Source organism: Bactrocera neohumeralis, chromosome 2, assembly GCF_024586455.1.
Source record: "Bactrocera neohumeralis isolate Rockhampton chromosome 2, APGP_CSIRO_Bneo_wtdbg2-racon-allhic-juicebox.fasta_v2, whole genome shotgun sequence".
NCBI lineage: Eukaryota > Metazoa > Arthropoda > Insecta > Diptera > Tephritidae > Bactrocera > Bactrocera neohumeralis.
Window position 1 is genome coordinate 86944436 of NC_065919.1, and position 23482 is coordinate 86967917.

General features: G+C 34.2%; 2 protein-coding genes and 1 long non-coding RNA gene across 6 annotated transcripts; 1 reads left to right on the forward strand and 2 right to left on the reverse strand.

Moving 5' to 3' along the window:
• Positions 1–1707: 1707 nt before the first annotated feature.
• Positions 1708–2894, reverse strand: LOC126764820 (probable maleylacetoacetate isomerase 2). 2 transcript variants are annotated; one of them, XM_050482402.1, is made up of 3 exons: positions 2401–2894; positions 2018–2300; positions 1708–1961 (listed from the first exon to the last, which is right to left on the reverse strand). In XM_050482402.1, the coding sequence occupies exons 1-3, from the start codon at positions 2711–2713 to the stop codon at positions 1832–1834; spliced, it is 726 nt and encodes a 241-aa protein (XP_050338359.1). In that variant the 5' UTR covers positions 2714–2894; the 3' UTR covers positions 1708–1831. The 2 variants fall into 2 exon arrangements, with proteins under 2 accessions (XP_050338359.1, XP_050338352.1); XM_050482395.1 differs by having other exon boundaries at positions 2018–2348; positions 2401–2893.
• Positions 2895–6210: 3316 nt separating this feature from the next.
• Positions 6211–15680, reverse strand: LOC126764833 (probable maleylacetoacetate isomerase 2). Of its 3 annotated transcripts, XM_050482429.1 has the most exons (5): positions 15582–15680; positions 14894–15144; positions 8519–8696; positions 8113–8443; positions 6211–7503 (listed from the first exon to the last, which is right to left on the reverse strand). In XM_050482429.1, exons 2-5 carry the CDS (start codon positions 14915–14917, stop codon positions 7374–7376), a joined length of 663 nt encoding a protein of 220 aa, XP_050338386.1. In that variant the 5' UTR covers positions 14918–15144; positions 15582–15680; the 3' UTR covers positions 6211–7373. The 3 variants fall into 3 exon arrangements, with proteins under 3 accessions (XP_050338386.1, XP_050338369.1, XP_050338378.1); XM_050482412.1 differs by lacking the exons at positions 14894–15144; positions 15582–15680 and adding an exon at positions 11930–13604 and having other exon boundaries at positions 8519–11369; XM_050482421.1 differs by lacking the exons at positions 14894–15144; positions 15582–15680 and having other exon boundaries at positions 8519–11796.
• On the forward strand, positions 13625–14376 carry LOC126764846 (uncharacterized). Its single transcript, XR_007668107.1, has 2 exons — positions 13625–13856; positions 13930–14376. It is a non-coding gene; the product is annotated as an uncharacterized LOC126764846 (long non-coding RNA).
• Positions 15681–23482: the final 7802 nt, after the last annotated feature.

Sequence of the window (23482 nt, forward strand, 5' to 3'; positions counted from 1 at the left end):
TCACAAATTTCATTGTTGGCTTGCGTTGCATTCTTCGCATTTTTATACAAAAATTTCAAAATATAGCGAATTTCTTCATTATTTTCACTCATTTTTGAACAGCTGTAACTTTTTTTCAATTTACCATTTTTTTTTTTTTTTATTTGGTTAAATGAAATTTCACCTTTCCAACACTACATGGTGTGACACAATATGATTGGTATCACTGGAGATATATGTACGACTGCAACGATATCTATTGACAAAATACGAAAAGACTTTTTCGACTACCCAATATATTCTCCATCTTAATCCAATACCTTTTGGCATCTTTAGGTCAAAAGATTGATTCCAAGCACATGTTTTGATCCTTGCAGGCAAAAAAAGGTTCAAGTGGTTTTTGACCGACTGATTTGATGTGAAGGTTCTCCCATTAAAAACATTCTGCAGATTGCAGTAAAAGCAATAGTTCGAAGGTGTCAAGTATGAAGAATATGGTGGGTGGGTGCACATTCCATTCAAGTTGCAAACGCTTTTGGAGAGTCATCAAACTTGTTTGAGGTCTCGCATCTTCCTGTTGGAACATTACTCTTTTTCTATGAATAAATCCTGTTCACCTTTTTTGTGACTTTCGGCCTTCGAAACCTCTAGCGCTTTACATACTTTTAAACAACCCATTTGCCTCGCTAGTAACAATGTATTTCAAAAATGGATTACTTCTTTCACGTGTGATTAGCAAATCACCATCGTTAATGCAAATCTCGATTTGTAAGAACATGAGGAACCTGTATGTCAAGCTTCGAAATTAATTCTAGACGTTTCATTTGCTTGTGAATTATTGCGTTAGACAAAACAAAAACTATTCCAAAAAATTTAAGACATTTTTTTACAAACAAGCCTTACCATATCAGCTGTACAAATGCATAACAGTGAAGCGGTTAAGTGTGAAGTAGGCTGTGAAAAAATTCAATAACTTGAGCTATTGTCATCAAACGAAACTACATAATGAACAACCCAATATAATTATATAACTAATTTATTTTAGAAGTACCACAAATAAACCCGATATTTTTGGCAAAAAGCGGGACAAAGCTGTTGGGGTCCTAACATTCGGAATCTGGTGATCTTGTAAGTTGTGGTCCGATATTGACCATTTTTAGATAGTGATAACAAATATGAGTTATAAAGCACTATTTCTATAATTTTTTTTTCTATATCTTTTATTATTATCTATATCTTTTATTTAAGGGGTTTAAGGGACATAATGTGTACATATATTTGAAAATATTATCCAAAATAGTTTCGGTGACTTGAGCGATTTGTAAGATTTTTTTTAACCAAGGGTAATCAGATTCCAAGACGTTAAGCGCTTATTTCTCGAAACGCTGTTTTTGGAATCGTTCCGTCAGCGCCTGGAACTTCTTAGACTTATTTTCAAGTAATGATCGAAGGAATAAAATAAAAAAATATTTCTTTGTAAGCCGCCATTTGTTTAAAAAATATTAATTTTCAATAGTCCTTAATCACCTATTCGGCTATAACCACGTAGCGCTGTCTACGTCAATAAAGAAGCATTAATTTATTATATTTTTTTTTTTGATTTTTGGCTTTTTGATAACTTTAAAAATCTTCCTCAAGTATACCTCATCAGACACCCTTTTCGGAGCTCATCCTGCAGTTCGGCAACGGGATCAAAGGAACCAAAATTTTTTAAAATGAATTTACTCATTATTAAAGTTTAATGAATTCTGTGAATGCACATTATTTTATTAATTTTTTAAATAATATGCCTATTCAGCATTGCGGTTGTAGTTTCATGCAAAGTATTTATCATCTTCGATTTCCTAAAATTTTATTTGCCAGATAACTTCGTTGGACAGTCCGGCTGATTGTTTGGATGAGCAGCTATAAACGCCGGAATCACTTCCAATTCACTTTCGATACGTGACATAATCGGATATTGTCGCATATCAACCTGAGAGCTACAAATGCAAGGAGAGTTATTTAGTATATCTCTTTCTGTCTTCTCATTACTTACTTTCTGGCATTAAAAATTTGTGGCAGCAGACAGCAATCAGCCATTGAAACTTCATCGCCCACACAATATTTGCCCGCCGTGGTAGAGAGCTTTTCTTCCAAAGCGCGAAAACCGCTATTAACCCAATGCTGAACCCACTCCAATCGTTTATCGTGCTCAAGACGCTTCTGCACTTTCCGATTTTGTAACGGCTGTATGCCTGAGGCTATAATTTCTACAATCTCACGCACCTTGGCACGTTCGTATGCATCTTGCGGCAGCAGCGCTGGCAGCGGACGCGTCTCTTCCAAATAATGCAGAATGGCAATGGACTCAATGAGGTTCTTCCCATCTCATCAAAAAACATATTGAAATAAAATGTTTATTTTATATAAAGTACTCACCTATAAATAGTGTTGGCACATGCGCCGTAGGATTAATCGCAAGATACTCAGCAGAATGATGTCCGCTTTCGGGCTTAAGTAAGTTGACAGCTCGCGTCTCATATGGAATATTCTTCCAGTTAAGTGCAGTCCGAACGCGCCACGAGCAGGAACTGTGCCAGTAGGAATAAAGTATTGGTTTCATGCCTTCACTGGTTTCTACAGGCTTGTGGAGCGACGCTGAAGCGGAAATTTGCTGTGCGCACATCTTCAAAATGCGTTTAGTTTGCCAATTGCTTTGAAAAAGCTGTCGACTGTTCAGTGCTGTATTCATGTTGTTGTGCTGTTGAATGTTTCAGACACTTATGAATTCATATTTACACTAACAACTGTCGGCTTATAAGTATCAACGACCCTTATTTCGCTTTATCAGCCTATTCCTTATCACTTAAACCAGAGAAATACATATAAACAAATACATTCTCTGCTTAGACCTTTGTGTTCTAACTTTTTGCACATTACGCTGTGTTATTTACTTTATTGCAATTTTTGGTTTGCACTTGTTTATATTGTGGAAACAGCTGTGATCAACTAGCCTGCGCCAGTAGCCTAAAATTATGCAATTATTCGTTGTAGGTAATCAAAAACCATAATTGGTTACCAGTAGCCAGTAGGTAACTAATAACCAACCGAAAACAAAAAGGGAAGAACAGAAACAGAAAAGAAAACAGAAATTGTAACTAATAAGCCAAAACAGAAATAGGAATCAGAGTCCATTGGTGCTGAAGAATAATTCTTCATTTGATATTTACCACTAAGTTTTTTATACATAGTAATAGTAAAATCGATTAACAGCATCAATACTATATTCTAGCGAAAAAAGCTCGTCACACTCGCAGCACAGAAGAGCAATAAAATTCAATTTTTCTCAAAAATCCCTTGTAACTCCAAAATAACTAAATTTTTTATTCAAAAATTTTTTAGTGTTTCTTGTATGTGTTTCTGTATTACCATTATAATTTCAAAACAATTAATATAGTAGTTTTTTGTGACCCTTAAAATTCGTTCAACCCATTATTCAAGATTGCCATCGAAGGACGTGATCCAGTTTTCAAACGTGCTTACCTTTTTCCAAAACAACTGTTGAAATTTTTACTGTGACAGAATATATTAAAGGGGGGTCCTACTTTTTTAAAGAAAAAACATAGTCTCTTCAAATTCAATGGGGAATGTTTATTATCGTTCGAAAGAAAATTCTTTGGCATTTATTTTTTTAAGATTATCTCTTTCATATGTTGGCCGCGGCTACGTCTCAGATGATCCATACGTTGAGTCCAATTTTCGATGACTCGTTCGAGCATTTCAACTGGTAACTGGCGAATGATGCGCGTGATGTTTTGCTCTAAGACCTGAATCGAAGCGGGATTGTCCGCATAGACTTTAGACTTTACATATCGCCACAGGAAAATGTCTAACGGATTGTGGTAACAGACGATCTTGGTGGCAAATTGACCGGCCCAAAACGTGAAAAGTATCTGCTCACCTTAGAGTTATCTAAATAAATGCATTGATTGATGCGATGTGTAGAAAGTGGCGCAGTCTTGTTGGATCCAAATGCCGCCGAGATCACGAGCTTCAATTTCAGACATAAAATAGTCGTTTATCATGGCGCGATAACGGTCGCCGTTGACGGTTACGTTCTCACCGGCGTCATTTTTTAAAAACATATGGACCAATGTTACCACTGGTCAACAAACCATACCAAACCGTAGTTTTTTTCTGGATGAAATGGCAGCTCTTAAAACTCATGTTGCTTTTCGTCCCAAGTGCGGCAATTTGGTCGTTTATATACCCATTGAGCCGGGAAGTTTGACTCGAAAACGTTGGATCTTCTTGAAACTTTTTAAGACCCCATAGAGAGAAGCGATGTCGCTTGGGAAGATCGAGCGGCTTCAGTTCATGCACAAGTTTTTTTTTGTACACTTTCAATTTAAGTTCTCGACGTAGAATGCGCCAAGTCGTTCCAATACGTCAGGCCGATTTGCTGCGAACGTCGCCAAATCAACTCTCTACGCTCTTCGTGTACACTCTAAGCTATGACTTCACTACTTACTGGATGTGGACTATTCAGTCGAAAATTATCGAGTAATGAATGGTGGGTCTCAGGTTGGGTGATGGTGTTGCGAATAGTACGCTCTGTAATCCGATTATGCCGACCCTAAGTTGAGCGAAACGCGTGAAAGACATTCTTTACGGAACGTGAATTTTTGTAATCAAGTTGAAGACGTTGTTGTTGTATAATGCAATTGAAAAAATTACCACTACTTGAATCACCCATTGCAAAGAAATTTCTCTTGAGACAGTCATGTCATTTGTATACTGCCTACTTTACAGGTCGCCCCGTACACTCCCTGTAATGAAACACGCTCAGCATTCAAGTTTTGAAGGATTAAGACATTGTATTCATTTACTTTATTATTCATTAAAATTTTGTATGACAATTATGTAATCGTTTGCAGAAAGTTTACTCATGAAAATGTATTTAAGTTTTATCTTTTTCGTTTTTATATTATTTACTCTTTAGTTTTAGTAATACATAAAATTTCATGTAATTTCATTAGCATAAATATCTATTTGCGTTGAGTTAAAAAACTATTTTCCTGTGCATGAGTATTGAAATTTGTTATAAACCGTTTTTTAGCTATACAGATTAATCTGAAGTACACATACATACATAGAGGACATTTGAGATACTACATGTATACTATATTTATATTATTGATTGAATTTTAGTCACCATCACAAAAGTATTTCAGCGTTCCGACTTGACTTGTTCAATTTGTTCAACAAGCTAAGCATATTCACTTCGAAAATGTGGAGAATGGAAAAGAGTGATTTCAACAAATGCCATCGTAGTTGACAAGTCACATTTATGGATTTCATACAGGCTCATAAATTTATAAGTTATACATAAGACCAAAAACATAGCGTTGAGAATTGTAAGTAGTTGTGGAAATTCATTTTTGTATGTAATCCAACAACAATTTTCTTCAAACAAGTGTCAAAATTTATGAATTTATTTATATTTTTGACAAGGTGGAGTCCTCTTATTGACTCAATGGTTGAAGGCTTGGATTAGTTTGTTGATATATGAGGGAAAAAATTTCGTTTAATTTGTAGATTTTTTCAATTTATTGAAAATTTAAGACAATATCATGTAAAAAAAATGTTATTTGTACTTTACGCATTTGAAATTAACAAAAATACAATAATTCTGAGTGAAAAATGAAAAGGGGAGTGATTAAGATGAACTTTAAGCAATGCTTACAACAAATGAAATCAGTTAAATTTGAAATTGAAAATTTGGAAAATGAAATAATTTTGTCACACTTCGGTTTACAGAATGAATCTCACAACCAAAGTGTAGCAAAACGGGAAATTTTAGTCATCAATTTAGCAAAATAATAAATGAAATGCGGTATTCCAAATGTAACCTCAAATGTATACAAAATAATTTCGATATCGCGTGCAGTTTATATCGACCGAGTCCGAGTCAAATTTGATCAGCTGGTATACGTGTTTTTTTTTGATGCTACGCGGTAAGGTTTGTATAAAATTTGTTCATTCCATATAATTTGCTCTCTGAAAATCATTGTTGGTATTATGCAAAAATAAATTTCGATAACTAAGCAAATCATTTTTCAGCCGTTTTGATTAGTAGAAAAATCGATATTAAAAAAAAAAAATAAAAATATTCTTGCAAGTTTCAATAATGCATGCCACGTCTGAAATATGCGCTTTAATAATGTTTTTTAATATTAATAGTTTTTGTTTTCTGAAAATCTTAATGCTTGTCCAACTATTAAAATACATTTTGTTTTTGTTGTTCCCTTAATGTAATGCTTAATTTTCACGTTCACTTTAGGAAGCTAATAGTTTTTGTTTTTGTTTTTCACTTATGCTTTTATGTACTTTTTGGTTTCAATGAATTAATTTACTGCATTTTGTACTCTTTTATTTGCGTGTTTTGTATTTTGTTACAAGTTCTTTGTGTTTGCACCGTTATTGTTTGGTGTTGTGGTCAATGGCTTGCTCAAGTGTCTGCTGGTTGTGTTGTTTGTGTGGGTGTGTGTGTATTTTCATTTTTTGCAAATTTCACTTATTCCCTTCTAGTTGCTTAAAAATCCCTGAATTTAATTTTGCTTTTCGTACATAATTTCACAAGTTTTTAATTTTTACTTTTTTGTTTTCGAATTTATTTTCAATTTATTTTCGAAATCTCAACTTTTTTCCTTTAACCTTTTATAGATTTACATACTTTTTTAAGTAATGCTTATAATATATTTGTGTGTGTGTGTGTGTGTGTGTTTAAGTGTAATCTATAAAATACGTATTCATATCTTTCAGATAATTTTCACAATTGTTGCCAAATATTTTTTTAAATCAAATTTTTATGCTTTCTCACATTCCAAATGATCGATTAGCTCTCACATTTTCTACCCTCTTTGAGTTTGCATTTCACAATTTCTTCATACATTTATTATATGCTTATTTTGTTTAGTTGTCGAGCGGTTCTAGGTGGGCCACTTTGTGGACTCTTTATCCTACAACTGATCTCCATTTAACGGTTTTGCAGAATTTTGCAAGTTTCAAGTATTTTTAAATATCTCTATAGATATACATACGTATTTAATATGTCTCAAGGTTTTGCCAATTCGTCTTTCAAAATTTTATCTTGTGGTTTTTGTTATTTTTTCTTTATTTAATTTGCAATTTTCCGTTGCTTCGTTTGGTCAGATTTGTTTCAACTGCTTGAAAGTGCCACATTTTGTCGTTTGTTTTCAATTTGTGCGCCGTTGTATGGGTTCGGCGTCTTCCAGGTGTTTCGGTTATGCTTGATGGTGCTGCTGCTACTTTTGTTCTTGTTGTTGTTATTGTGTTGTTTGCGATCATTTTTTGGTTTTGCGGCGCTTCGCAGTTGTTGACGGGAAATTCTATTTGTTTGGCAACTCCGGTGGACAGTCTGGTTGGTTGGATGGATGTGCGGCGCGGAAGGCGGGGTTAGCCTCCAATTCACGATCAATACGCAAGATGATCGGGTATGGACGTAGATCGACATGGAATCTGTTAAATTCAATTATTGGTATAGTTTGTTAATAATAGAAGTTATAGTTGACTTTCGTAATATTTGAATAATAGAAGCTACCTTACTACATTAGATCTGCTTCCCGCCAAATTAAGAGTTCACGGGTTTCTCAAAATCGAAATTTTTTATTGTCTTATTAAATTCCGCAACACCTCTAAAATATTGTCCTACATTTTCAAGTTGATCCGAGTAATAGTTTCAGAGATACATCCTTGAGGCAAAGGCTAGCTGGGCTAAGTGCGCCGCCTTTAAACGCGTTTTCTCGAAACTCTGTTTTGAAGTCGGTTAGTAAGATTTCTCGAGAACTATTCAACCGACTTTCATGAAATTTTACCCAGGTCTTTGAGATAAAATTCTTAAAGACTTGGACATAAGATTTTTTTCCGATTACATTTATTTAAAAAAAAAAATGTCGCGAAATTTTCATTGTTTTGGATGAATGTTCGCCAAAACCAAATTTTTTCTGCGTCCAAGTTCTAAGTTAAATTTTCAACTTGAAAAAACCCCTGAGGAAATCCACGTAACCCCTTTAAACTACCCCTACTACATTAGATCGCAGGCCTTAATACGTAAACACGCTATTTTACCTTCTTGCATTGAAGACCTGTGGCACCAAGCAGCAATCGGCCATGGAAATCTCATCGCCCACACAGTATTTGCCAGCCGAGGTGGAGAGCGCCTTTTCGACAGCGCGGAAGCCGCGCGTAATCCAGTGCTGTGCCCATTCCTTCTTCTTCTCCTCGCCGACATGAATGAGTACAATCAGATTCTGCAGTGGTTGTATGCCCGAACAGATGATTTCGACTATTTCACGCACTTTGGCTCGTTTGTGCACGTCCTGTGGCAGCAATGGACGTTGGGGACGTGTCTCCTCCAAGTAGTGCATAATGGCGACAGACTCGATCAGCGTGTGGCCATCTGCAAGTAATAAGAAAAAATTTTTAAGTATAGTTTGTATACAATATTATATACTACATTAAGTATAGGTTATACCGATTTGCAACGCTGGCACCTGCTCCATCGGATTGACCTCACGATACTCATTGCAATGCTGTTCACCGCCCGACTTGATGAGGCTGATGGGTTTGATATCGTAGGGTATTTCCTTCAAGTTGAGGGCGATGCGCACCCGCCACGAACAGGAACTACGCCAATACGAGTAGAGTATAGGCTTCAATGCCGAGTCGCGTTTTACGTCGTCGTTTTGTAAAGTAGAACAAGAGAGAGATTTAGACATTGTTAAGATTAAAGTTTAACAAAAATAATAAATAATAAACCAAAAGAATGTTTTAAAGAATATTATTGAGAAGAAATATGTGAGAAGAGACTGTGGCAGCTTCGACCTCTCGCCAAGCACTGCAGAAACACGCGATCGCGCTCAGTTGGATGGCTAAGGAATTAAGGGCTTGTGAACTTAATTTCCATTTGGTTTGAATTTATATATTTTAAACAATTAGAACTCTCATCCGCGAGGCAGCCTTGTCGAGCCGATCGATTCATAAATATTGATATTTTTATGTGCTTATCCACAATAGTGTTTGTGTAAATGAATATTAACTTCTTATATAAAATTGTATCAATAAAACGTGTATCTAAGTGAAAATATATAAATATGTATATATGTAAATGTATTTACACATAAAAATGACCTGGCCTAACTGGTTTATTTACTTTGCTGTTTAAGTCAACCTTCTTAGTTGTTTTTTTGTTTTTGTTTTGTTTTCTTTATAGCTCTGTTTGCCGTTTATACAAATTCCAAAGAGAACCGGTAAATATTAATTTTATTTACTTCGTATTTATTGCTTATTCTTAAATATAGGCAAACAAGCCTCCTTATCACATCGACCAGCTGTGTTCTCGTGTGACTTAATTTGCCGAAGTTAAACGAAATCTAATGTGAATAAGTAAGAGTTAAGAGCAAACGTTTTTATGTTTTTAGTTTTTAAGTAATTTTGGAAATGTAGCGATATACTACATCTTTACTTGTTCAGTTTACTTTCTTGTTCTGTTAGATTCTCCCAAGATTATATATGTACGTTCATATATTATCTGGTAATTATAATGGTTGATACTGAAACTTAAGCTTTTTGGAACATTTTTCAGAGGTGTAGATATTATTGAGAGCAAAAGTAAACCACTTGTGATTAGAAAAAATAGTCACTCTGTTTTCTAAAAAAGATTACACCATATAGATTGGGACAAAAAAGCACCTGAAAATTGTAAGGAACACGCAAAATATTTAATTATTCATCAGTATTAATTATATCGCCTGCAAAGCAGTCCCTACCAGATGTATTACATTTATGCCATCGATTTTTCCAGTTCTTGAAACACTTTTTATAAGCACTTTTTAGGATGGCCTTCAGCTCCTTCAGCGAATTTTGTTTTTTGTCACAATTTGCTATGACAATATATTTAAAGTGTTCGGTATTATGATCATTAATATGTATATTAACCAAAGCCCCGATCATCACTATCGTTGGTATCCGCATACGAGCGGACTTAGGCGAACTTTGAAACGCAAGAGGGCGCTTAAGTGTCTAAATCTAAAAATGCTCAAATAAAAAAAGCTCACATGTACTCGAAAGATACTTAAACAAGTAAGGTAAGGCCAAGGTCGGGTGTATCCGAGCATTTCATACTCTTGAAACTTTTCAGTATCAAAAACAGAGAAATATCTTCAAGTGCAATGGCTGTAAATTATGTAAAGCCTAGGGTAAGTTTCCCCCGACTCTTGTTGATGAAGTCAACTGACAGTGCATTCTATTAAGTATATGGGGGCTAAAAAATTACTTATCCCACTCAACCCTTTTTTACATGCAGCCATATTATTATTAGAAAAGAATTCTCTCAGGATTTATATAATATATCTCACAGATTGACCGATAATTTCGATAAAAGGATTCGCAATTGGAACTTTGATTCATTTATTCGGTATCTGGATACTTCAGTAGTCTTGGTCCGATTAGGATTTGGTCATAAGGTGTTTTACTTTAAGTGCGCTATTCGATCAAAATAAAGAATTTAAAATTTGTTTATGTGGGAAGCAGACGGAGACGTAGACGGTAGAGGACTTGGTTGTAGTCCGATTTCGTTTGTTTTCGCACTGGAAAATATAAATGTCAGGTTAACATTATATACCAAGTTTGGTCGAAATCGGTTGAGTAGGTCCTGAGATATGGCTCTTCACCGAGATGTGGGCGGTCTAAAATTTGATGTCTCTCGCGAATTTATTTGTCGCACTTTTAGTAGTTATAAGGGGTGTGTGCGGCAATATCATCCGATTTAACCTATTTCTGCGATGTCGGTACGGATTTTTCTAGGAATCGTGCTTTGTGAATTTGGTTATTCTAGCTTTACTGGTTTAAGAGATATGTAGACTAAACCTGTTAGAGGGCTTGGCCACACCCATTTTTTTATATTTTTTTTGCCGCCCTATTGCCATATACTTTGCCAAGTTACAGTGCTTTATCCAAATTTATTGCTAATATGACACTTTATAAATTTTCGTTTAATGACGTTTTTTGCCGTTTTGTGGGCGTGGTAGTGGTTGATACAAACAAACGTTTTAATTTTGATCGGTTAGTTTGCATGACTGATCTGAACAATTTCTTCGGAAACTGCACCGTAGCTTTGCCCGATATTCCACTCCAAAGATGTATGCTGGTATGGCAGCTACATATATGCTATATATCGGCGATTCCGAAAATAAAGTACCTTTGTAGGGAGAAAATGACATCTGCAAATTTTCAAATTGATACCTCAAAAACTGGTGGACTAGTTGGCGTATATAAGTTAAACAGAAGTACCGGCAGACATGGCTAAACCACCTCGGGTCATCATACTTATCATTTATAACATATGTTAGGTTGTCAAAAAAGTCTTGCGGTATTTTCTCTAGTTGGCGCTGAAAGCGCGTAGTTCTAGTTTTATTCGTCGCATCGGGTCATACTATACCTTTTTGGAAAGCTCATTTCACGCGCTTACATGTATTTGATTGATTGTCGTTTCTTTTAAGTCGTTCGTGAGTTATAGCGTTGCAAACATGAAGCAAAGTAAAGAGAAAATACGGCATATTTTACAGTACTACTACGATAAAGGCAAAAATGCATCTCAAGCCGCCAATAAAATTTGTGCAGTTTATGGACCCGATACAGTTTCCATTTCCACCGCTCAACGATGGTTTCAACGTTTTCGTTCTGGTGTAGAGGTGGTCGAAGATGCGCCACGCTCCGGAAGGCCTGTCGTCGAAAATTGCGATAAAACCGCTGAATTAGTCGAAAGAGACCGGCATAGTAGCAGCCGTAGCATCGGTCAAGAGCTGGGCATGAGTCATCAAAAATTCATTTCAATTTCAATAAAAAAAAAAATTCCATAAAAATAACGCAAGACTTTTTTGACAACCCATTATATATTTATATACATTTTATAGGGTCTCCAACTTAACCTTTGGGATGTTACAAACTTCATGGCAAACTTAATATACCCTGCTGTGAAATATATTCATTTTGCTGATTTAGTAGTAGGAATTGTCTTGGTAAGAGAACAAGAACAAGAGTATAATTTCTTTTTATTGTATTCTCCAATATATATTATTACTCGTTTTCATTCTCTCGAATCTAGAATCCTTCACATTTATAAAAATTTTGACATTTTGTTTCAGACAGTTTTTAGCTATTTTTTTAATTTTATTACAAAAAGGATGAGCAAATAAGAATTTTTAAATTCGGAAACTTCCGTTTCCTCGTCGAACTATCACTGAACAAATGGAGCAACCGAAAAATATTCAGCGTCGAAATACATATAAACGAGGTCAATGAACTCGCCTTAACAACCATATACTCTCTATACGAGCACGTACATACTTGTATACATTTGTATTTGGCAGAGGCACACACCCACACTTGTTAATGACCATTACGTCGCAAATACTATATACAATAATGGCCTACCATACATATAACTACGTCATAATGATGAAGCTATTGATGCCACGAGTTGCCCAACTGTGTCGCACCCCAAGGTCGGGTGATTGACCTTTTTCAACGTGAGCATCACGAACATTATGCTTCACATGAATCGGGAGCGCTTTGCTATGTAAGCTACATATGTAACAGCGCCTGTTGTTGGCATTTCAGGACATTCACCTCTCGCTGGCAGGCGCTACATGCAAACATTGTAGGCCATAAGTAGGCTTAGATTAAATTTGAGTGAAACTCGCTGGCGGCCTTGCATTATGCGCCCGCTTCCACTTTGTTCGCTGATTTGTTTGCTTGCCGACTTGCTCCAGCTGCTTTTGTGTTTAAATACCGGTTGAATATTTTGCTCCTAAAGCGCTAAAAGCGAACTCAATGAAATGAGAGGGAGAGTAAAAACAGGGAGTAAGAGTAATTTGAGGTGCCTGCGTTTGCTTGGAGTGTGAGTGACGTACACGTGCCAAGCTACGAGCGCCTATCACCAACGGCGTTGGTAGGATTTAGTTGCGCATGTGTTGGAGTCAGAGTGTGGTGAATGTCACTTTTGAAAAACGGTAACAGTGGCATGTAGATAAAGTGAAATCCCGAAGCGCCTAGAGGCCTGCTAGTTAAGCTTTTGGTAATGCAGTGTTGCCAAAGTTAACTGAATGCGCTGGTTTAGCGAAGAAGAGATAATTAAGTTGATATACATTGGAATATGATATGCTAATTACAGTCGCCATATCTAAAGTAACACGATTGAGGGCTCAAAATCACTTTCGAGAGTCAACTGGTTAAAAAGAGTGAGCTTTTTTAAAGCTTTCACTTTACTGCCTGCAGAACAGTACAAAGTCTTATTGATAATTGCTCTAACTTAAGGCTCCCGAAACAAAATTTCCTTTTCTTACCAGGTTTTATGTAGTTGTAGGACTTTAGTAAGCCTTTCTTATATAGAGTCTTAGTTGTTATTCTCTACTGATTTATTGCTACTCTTCTTTAAATTCCTATAAAACACCTTAAAATAAAGATTTCGTTCCATTTTACTTTTTTGATAATTACTGCAGATTTAATTAAGTTTAAAGAATCCATTTTTGTAGTTGGCAATCATATTCGGCCACAATGGCCACAAGGGTTGCTTTGTGAATAGGAAATTCGCAAACTTTTACAACACTCACACTCTTGAAAGTTTCTTTTATCGCCAAGTAGCGGTGTGAGAACAACATAACTGGTTTGAGAAAACATTAACTGCCACAAAAATTTTGCGAGAGGTTTGAGTGACCCGGCACATGCGCATAAAGGAAGAAATACAGGAAAGCATACCATATGAAAGCGTGTTAAATGCGAAAGCAAACGAACTAGGCAGTCATGCCAGATGGGTAAATATTTTTAAAGTATTTTTGTTATAAATATTAACTTTTCTTAAATGTTTTATTTTAACTTTAAGAACAGTTCGAGAAGACCTCAGAAAATGTCAAGAGCAGGGCACTAGGGAAGCAATGGAGCACCTCTTGTCCACTTGTCCCGCATTGCCAAGACTACGATGTAAGCATTTGGGATCCCCACAATGTGGGCATCGAAAGTGAGGCCGCAGAGTCTGTTAAAATTAGCAAGTAAACTCCATCTGGTATCGCAAAGGACCAAACTGGTCTATGCGTGGCTTATTGGCCTAACCTAACCTAATTTAAGAACTTTATACATAATTTTTTTCTGAATTAGCATTTCTGTCATTCTTCTTAGGTATGCATATAATTCTTATAAATAAGAAACAATTTCAACTTTCACTTTGGTTTCCTTATACCAGGAACAGGGTACATTAAATGTGTTATGAAATTTGGAACACAAAGACGATATCGTCCGAGTCCCAATAAAATGTATATATATAAATGATCACAATTACGTGCTTGTATTGACAACTCTTTTATTTGACCAGATATCTTTATGAAACTTGACATGGATTATTGTCCAAATTATGCCGCTCTTATAAGATAAAATTTCGAATTAGAAATTATTTTATTAATGAAATTCCAGAGATATCCACAAACTATACGAAAATTCCGAAAACATATTACACGTTGCAGAAAAACTACCAAAAACCTCCATCTGGCCACACTTTTTGCCGAAAATCACTCTTTGGTGGGAAGAGAACTTAAGAGCGTGGTATGAGTGAAATTTGCAAATTGACTAATTCTAAGAGAAAAACGCCAAAAAACTTAAAAAAACTGATACAAAACAAAATGGGTAATTAAAATGCAGCGCCAAAAGACTGAGCGAAGTTGCATTCATTCTGCAGTGCTCGTGGTCGCACTCTTCCTCTTCTACTTCTTCTATAACGGCCATTGAAAATTTAATGCCACACGCACATAGTTTTGTGTGTGTGTATGTGTTCGATATATGCAATTACTATAGGACTTACCTTTGCTATGGCCGACAAGGACATAGCGTTGTGATGGTACTTTGAATAATTAATTTTGAAGCCTTTCTTCTACACACACACACTAACAAAAGTGACTCGCACACAAAAGTGCCGTAACGCTCCCTTCGGTGTGGACTCTGATGCGCTTTTATCTATGCTATCCCAAAAGGATATGCGGCCACCTCCTTGAGATATCACTATGAATGTGGTTATGGTAAAATATGGCCGACAGCGCTAACGCATAGATGTGTCTGCAAGAACACAGAAAACAACAAACAACTACAACAAAACTCTATTCTTTAAACTTTTCACAAGCGCTAAAAGTTCACTTTCAATATCCGCAATACATTAGGGGTAGCACGGGTGCTGAGGATGCGTGTGGCAAGCGTGTCGAGCTGAGACACCCAAGCCACGCAGCTGCCCGTAATGCATTAATTGGTGTGGCAGGCACGCGGTATAAACGGCACTGACGAGGGCGTCAATCACTTAAGCACAGTTATTCTACTATTTTACGCTTTTTGTGAATTCAAAACGCTTTTTGAAAATCTTTTTCGATTTCGTTAATATTTTAACTTTGCACTGCAATTGATTTTCCCAAAATTCACTTTGGCTTTGCCTCCGCACACGCCGCCGCACACAGTAAGTCCTTTCCCAATACTTCAAATGCTAGGCAAGTACAATGCCATACTTTTGTTGTAAATAGCTGTGAGTTGCCGCAAGCGAAACCGCCACAAACTTTCTACTCGAATGGTTGACAACACACTGACAGCGCCAATGCCATACAACACCTCTGTAGAGTTACCGGCTGAACCAAAGCCAATAGCCAAGCACACACATACACGCATTGAAATGCTCACGCACACACTCACAACTTTATCCTTTATTGTAGGCCATTCGCTGAGCTGCACTGAAGGACAATTAGCACATTGCCGGTGTTCTCGTTGTTTATAAGCTTTGCTCAAAGAGCGCAGGCAGCTGTATGCGTGTGTGGTGAGTAGCGAAAAGCTTGCGATTCGCACTTTAAATTTCACAACTTTAACTAAACTTTTATGGTAAAGAGGTTGGCTTTGTTACTGCGTAAAATTTGAGCGCCACTGGGCGAATTTCGTGCTGGTTCAAGAATTCGCTAGCCAGATCGTGGGATGCAGGGCACATAGAACGTCTATCATAAAATATATATAATCAATCATATAATCTACATATAATCATGATAACCCTTCTCTGCAGGGCATCTACGGTATTTCGTTTACAAACCTTAATATTAAGCGTAATAATTCCAAATATGACATTCGATATTTCAAATATTAACAGAAATAATTCAATATAATTTATTACACTCTGCTATGGGAAAAAATAAACACACTATCTTCAGCATATAGCAAGTCGTTCTAGGTCAATATACGCAATATTTTTTATTCTGTTGAATTCGGCAGAGGAAGTTCTTGAAAAATCTTGGCGCTAAAATGTTCATGACATTCCATTTTTTATCAATAGGATCATTCGAAGTATCGACAAGGACAAATATAAGGTCTAAAAATCTATGATTTTTGCAGTCTTTATTTAAGCATAGGTCAAATTTAGGTCATTTAAATTTAAATTTAGGTCAAATATGTACCGCTTTATTGCATAACTTATTGCCATTTCAAAAGCATAATTTATATTCTCATGGAAACCAACGCCCCATTGGCTCAAGTTTCTCTTGAAGCGAATTTTCAACAGCAAAATTAATAAATATAAGCAAGAACAGGTAGACATCACTTGGTGACAAATAGAGATATAAGGTGGATGCGTATGGACGTCACAGCCAAACTCCCCGAACTTCTGGCGGCACACTATCGTTGTGTGTGTTTTAGCGTTGTCCTGCCGGAAGACAATTCCGCTAACATTGGCCAAAACTAACCGCTTCTATGGGATTGCTTTCTTCACACGGTTTTATTGTTGACAATGCAGTCCTGCAGAGTTTTAAATTGTTCCAAAGATTACATAGCGGTCGAACTAGACTCTACTCATTATTTTATCTAATTTTATTTTGAAGATTTGACTTTCAGCGGACTGACTTACATTTTCCCCTTTATCGCAGAAAAGCTTTAAAATTTGAAGAATTTCGAATCGTCAGCATTGGGTTCGAGTTTAAATAGAAAGATCAGCAGAAAACATTTTATCCTAAAAATGAAAGAATTTTTTAAATAAAAATAGTGTTTTGTTCTTCGATGCAGTGTCTGGGCTGGTATTTCGGCTATGGTATGCTGAATGTCGTTTTCGAACTTCTCGAACTTTGCTGGTTGATTGGCGGAAACTTAAATTTAACAAACCCGCAGATAAAATATTCTAGAAGCGTTAAATCGCATGACTTTGACGGTCATTTGACTGGACCATTTCTCCACTTACGTTCATGTTTAGACGTGAAACCGTCTTTCCGGAAATAGAAATCTTTCTCGTCGATTTCATCTATTCCGGAGGAAAAAATCGTTCAAAATCGTGTTATAATGATTTCTTTTGATGGGGACGGCATTTTCTACACCATTTCGAAATAAATTAGACACGATGATGCCGCCATACCACAGAGCACACAAAACGGTAAATTTTTGGAGAAGCAATTGCGTTTCCTAAACTACACGAGGGTTTGTCTCGAACCAGTAGCGAAGCCGGAAATAGGCTTCATAGGAAATGATGATTTTTTGAATAAAACCGAAACTACAGTAGCCGCTGAAAAAGGTGAATATGCGTAATAATCTTGGACAATTTTCAAGTGTTGTACCAAAGTCACGACAGTCATTTCACGATGAAGTGGCAAAACTGAAAAGATTTGATAAAAATCCATAAACAAACATGCCGCCATGAGCTAACAAAAATGGGCATCCCCATAGGTAGACGCTGCGCTGTAGAATGCATCTTAATATTCAAATTTTGGACTTTCTATATAAATTTTAAGTAGTTTCAGAATATTTTTAGCAATTTTTGTTATTGTACATTATGTTGATTAGTCTCAACTGAGTACAATCAATCCTGTTATGATTCTCATATTTATAAAATTTGCTGATTGTGTTCAGATAGATTGCAAATAAAATATCTAATAAAAAAATATGTAAAAATCCCTCAATGAAATAACCAACGACAACCAACTGTTGTAGGGGATCGTCTCAGAGTGAAATTTTCGACAAATCGATTTTATTTTTCGTAAAGTGTACAATGTAATAAACATTCTCGCAAATTTTGAAATCGAAATTCAAATAATTACGGTGGCTACAGCGTTTCTTGTAGAAAGGGAACAGAGTGGGGAACATAGCGACTTCCATCTTTAAATGCGTTTTTCTCAGAATGGTGTTTTTCAAAGCGGTTTCCACCCTCAAAGGAGAAATTTTGAAGATATCTAGTTCCAATTTGGAGAGAACATTTTTAACATCATTCTCTATCGCGCGTTCTTTTTTGAAATCTTCCTATTTTTTCTACGAAAAACTGTCGAGAAAAAGGCCAAATTGGATATATTTTGTTCAAACTGTCACCATTTTCTCAAATTTCAAAAAAAACTCTCCATTGCGCGAAAATCAGTGATTTTTCGGAGGGACACACTCGGACGATTCCTTACTACTTTCTCGTAACAAAAACATCAGCGTTTAATTTCTTTGTTTTGTTTCTCATTTCACTTTTATTTTCTTATTATTTGAAAAGAATTTACATGATGGAATAATTTGAATTTGTTTTTGTTCATCTTAAATCTGATAATAATTGTCTGTTTTACACATCAGTGTACATTTGCTTTCACACTTTTAAAATTTCACATAATTTTACTTGTGGTTCATTTAAATATTATGTCTGAGAGTGTGTGCGTGTCTTAGTGAAAGGTGAAAAAAGAAAATGATTTTTAAAATATATATATTTTAATACTTTTTTCCAAACAATTTTTTTTTTTATAAAATTTGATTGAACTAAAAGGCTTGTGAGTTGTAGTTGAAAGTGGATTTTTATACAAGAAATTTTATCGCTGAAAAAAAAACAACAGAAAACAGACGGAAGCCTTAGTTTGTCTGTTATCGATATTTTCTCTTATTTTCTATTTATTTTCATATATTTTTATATTTTTCGTTTTCAGGCGACTCGGCTGCACTTGATTGTTGTTGAAGAGTTAAAATAATCAAATTGGTTTGAAATTCTCTACGGTAGTTGTAGTTGGTTTTATATGTGTGAGTGTTTAGTTGTGTGTATGCGTGTTTGTCAGCGTAGTTGTTATGTGTTTATGGGCTTACGTATTGGGCTTAAATGCTAACAAGTAACGGAGTAACATTGTCACATACAAACGTCTAGGCGTGTGTGTGTGTGTGTATTATGTACGTTTCCCTTTGTTTTTTGTATATAAAGTATTTAGCACGATGTTTCAAGTCTTGAATTTTAAAATAAAGTTACATTCTCATTTAATACATGTTTATCTCAAATTTTCTCAAATTTTTATTTTATTTTATTATTTTTTTGTAATTTTTTTTATAATTTTCTTATTGTAATTTATAAGTATAATACATATGTATGAATGTATATATATATATATGTATATATATGTACTTCTTATAGTATATAATGTCATTGAGTTGACGCTAAAAGTAAGTAACGCAGATTTTAACAATTTATCATTATTTATTTGTAAGTATGTGTATGTGTGTGTGGATTTAAGTAAAATGTATCTACGCACCACTACTACAAAAGAGTATGTATGTAAGTATAAATGCATGCAAATATTTCTACTAAATATGTATGTATATATGTATATATGTGAGTTCATGGCTGTGTGGTATATATGTATGTGGATACCATATCAGTGGAGAAAATAATAGTTCCCAACTAGAATTTATGAAACTATATTTATGCTAGTCAAGCATAATCTAACTTGAATCACTTATAAAGTGGTTTAATAAGTTCTCTCTCTTCTTGACTTTTCCTTTTCATAACCTCTAGTGTGTCTATGTTAGTGTTAGTGTAGTGGATGCTTGTTTAGGGTTCTTTAGTAGAACTTCAGTTAAAAGCGCACAACCGATAGAATATAGTTTTATTTACACATACAAATGCAAACACACAGCCATACAAATGAATAGATACAGTATCACCTATACATATACAAGCGGGCACACATATAAGACGTTAAAATACTCGCAACAGTGTTAAAGTAAACAATTCATACACATATGCAAATATGCGCGTAAATATGTATGATGTGGCCACAGCGACAGAGATGTAGGACGCAACAAAACAAAAATACGAAAATCAAACAACAAATGTTTATGTCTGTATTAACTGTATAAAATAAGTTGAATACCAGCGCCGCTTTGAGAAAAAGCAAGAAATATGAAAAAAAATCATCCGGCAGCACTGCTGACCGACCGCACACTACCAAACGTTGCTCACACGCACTCGATACCCACACTATCACACAGAATCCTTACATTTACTAATACTTACATACATATATGTTTGAATATTCGAAAATACAGTTATATGCGTACAAATGTATTAGCTTTATGTATATATATATAAATATATATATACGTTTATCTAAGTATATGTATGTAGGTAACTCTTTAATGACCCTTTCCAAGTTTACACCTTATATCCAAGTATGTATAACGCTATAATTCCATAAAACATGATTTTCACTTCTTCACCGTTTCCTTTCCATTGCTTTGAACGCTAGTCGCTTAGTATGCCTTGCTATGTGCGATGACAAAATTATCATATCGAAGCAATTCAAACCCGCTCAATACTACGATACACACACATACAGGAAATTTGAACAAAATTTTTCTTTACTTTTTCCGGTTTTATTAAAGAGTGAATAAACGGTTTAAAATGGTTCACTAAACTACTTTGTCTGTATGTGGTTGTGTTTTTTCACTTATTTATTTACTATATAATAATATATTTTTATGAACGTCGATGACTGTTTAAATGTGTATGTGTTCACTACAGAGTTAAGATATATGTATGTATATAAATCGATACTTGATAACATTTTAAGATATTTAATACGAAATTTTAAAAATTATTGGAGGGAATTGATTTATGATTACTTTTGATATCTGCAAAGGTTTGCTCTGCTCCGCATGCGTAGTGGAGGGTAGCAGCACAGCACTTAGACATGCACCAACATGAGTGTACATAGCAACATACACTTGTACATAAATATGTATGTACATACGTCAAATAGACGATAAAAATGCATTTTTTTGTGCAAGAAACTAGAATAAAAAACAAAAAAAAATTTAAAAAAGAAACATTAAAAAATTGTTTAATATATAGCAAGCAATTTTTTGTAAGCAATAAAATTTCAAAATTAATTATCAAGATTATAAATAAAACTTTGGCGCATAAAAAAAACAAAAAAAAACAAAATTATAAATAAAATTTTTTTAAAATATTTTTAAAATTTAATGCAAGATATTTTTTTATTACAAATAAAAATTGCCGCCTAAAAAACAAACAAAAAAAATTCCAAAAATTAAAAGTAAAAAAACAATAAAAAATGTTTAAAATATTTATTGAAATAAGTTTGTTTAAATTAAGAACAAAAATTTCGGCATAAAAAGCAAAAAATTCAAGTTTACAAATTTACAAAAGTTTAAATATTTAAAATATTTTATGCAAGTAAATGTTTAAAATTTGGAAAAAAAATTATTCTTCGCATTATTGTAAAACGATGCATTTAATATGTCAAATAAAGCAAATATAGCCATAACTAAACCCCTATTTTAGGGTATAAACCCTCAAAATAATATGTAAAAATATTGAATATTTAGTTTTGTAAGGTACCTAGTACCTTAATTTGCAAGTTTAAGAAAAAAATCTGAAAAAATTGTGAATTCAAAAATTAGTTAAAGCCTGTCCAACATTCAAGGAAATAGTCACAAAGAGCTAAATAATTAAAAATTAGATCGCTGTTGAGTACAAGTCTATTACTAACTCATTGAAAAGTTATTATTTTTTAAGTCTAAACAAGTTCTTTGCGAACGAATACCAGATTTCTACTATTGAACAATTTACTATTTTGAAGATAATGATCGAATGTGAAATCTAGTTAGCTGATGGAAGTCGATTTAAGAAAAATTTGGAAAAGCTGTGTTTTTTCTAATATTTCAGAAATTTATTAACATATTTATAAATGTGGTAAAGCAAGTTTGTGCATGTATTATAGTCCTCTAATTAAATAAAATAAATAATTACTCGAACTTAGCCTGAAAGTATGCTATAATAATATAGTTCGTATGTATCACACACTATAATGCCCAGTTCTCAATATGTCATATGTATTTACAGGTGCTCACAGAACATTTAATGTTCATTAAGGAAACAAAATGAAGAAAATAAAAAAATAATAAAGAAATAAAAAAATATATAAAAAATATAGGAAAAATAAAAATTAATAAGAAAAAAATTAAAAAAAAATTAAAAATAAAAAATAAAATATTATTTTTTATACTACACTTTAATAAATTAAAAAATCCGTAAAACACATAAAAAATAGTATTCAAGTGTCAATAAATTAAAAATTCGTTTCCGTGAATACTTTAATACAATTTTAACTTTATCTACAAATACTTGAAACGTATAAACTTTTGCACTCTTCAAAATCAAAATTCACAATTTCTGTATACAAACATTTATAAGGGTAATTATGTCGATTGGTTTGTTGCATCATTGAATAACGGCAATTCGAGCAAAAGTTTAGAGTATCATTGTAACAGTTATTCGATTCTCGAGCTATTCGATGTTGGAGTATTTTTGGCATTTATTCGTTGAATATTGAAATTTGAAAGTGCATGAAAATGCTTCGTAAATTGTGCCTGTGAGAATGGTCGTGAGAACGCTGCCGAGTGCTGAGCTGAATTTTAATCTAAGAACACATTGCAAATTATGAGAAGTTTAAGTTTTGAGATATAGTGAATGCTGGTAGTCAAGAGCTTAAAGCAGGAAAATAAATATTCACTAGATATTGTGTTACAGAAAGGCTGTATTAATTAATTTGTTCATATCTTTGAGATCGGTTTGGTATTTTTTAGTTATTTAAGCCTACCTATAGGCGAATTGAGTATTAAATGTGGTTTTTTAAAAGCAAATGTAGGATCTTGAAAGAACTTAGTTGAATTTAATTTAATTTAGAATTATCTGAGATTAATCTGAGAACTTCATTCGAACTTTTAAGATTGAAATTTATTTGTACTATTAGAAGTTCAACACAAACTTTTGAAAACCAACTATTTTACTCCAGTATGTGTACTTACTCTCCAATTACTTCCATTCACAATTGGATCCCTTTAACTACCTAAAAGTTGCTTCTTCTGCACCCGTATGCGACTAATAAACAGCTCAACACTCACTGATTACTCAGCGTTCTTAAAGTCATATTCGTATATTAATAAATACATATATATATATTGTTTGTAAATCAGTTGTAAAAACAACAAAAACACAAAAGACCGACTTCATTTTGTTGTGATTGTTTGTAAGTTTACTCGTATATATACGTATATTGTAACAACTAGCTAACATGCAAATAAAGTTTAAGTTCGAGATGAGTTGTGATGAGTAGATGAAAGTCCTTAACCTATT

What these genes read in the sequence shown, in the direction of transcription:
- LOC126764820 (XM_050482395.1), bottom strand. Translation starts at nt 2,713, where the DNA reads ATGAATACAGCACTGAACAGTCGACAGCTTTTTCAAAGCAATTGGCAA. An exon ending in TGTGCCAACACTATTTATAG is followed by an intron (nt 2,349 to 2,400) that starts GTGAGTACTTTA and finishes TTTTTTGATGAG; the next exon opens with ATGGGAAGAACCTCATTGAG. An exon ending in CAAATTTTTAATGCCAGAAA is followed by an intron (nt 1,962 to 2,017) that starts GTAAGTAATGAG and finishes TTGCATTTGTAG; the next exon opens with CTCTCAGGTTGATATGCGAC.
- LOC126764833 (XM_050482412.1), bottom strand. Translation starts at nt 8,762, where the DNA reads ATGTCTAAATCTCTCTCTTGTTCTACTTTACAAAACGACGACGTAAAA. An exon ending in GGTGCCAGCGTTGCAAATCG is followed by an intron (nt 8,444 to 8,518) that starts GTATAACCTATA and finishes TATTACTTGCAG; the next exon opens with ATGGCCACACGCTGATCGAG. An exon ending in CAGGTCTTCAATGCAAGAAG is followed by an intron (nt 7,504 to 8,112) that starts GTAAAATAGCGT and finishes TGAATTTAACAG; the next exon opens with ATTCCATGTCGATCTACGTC.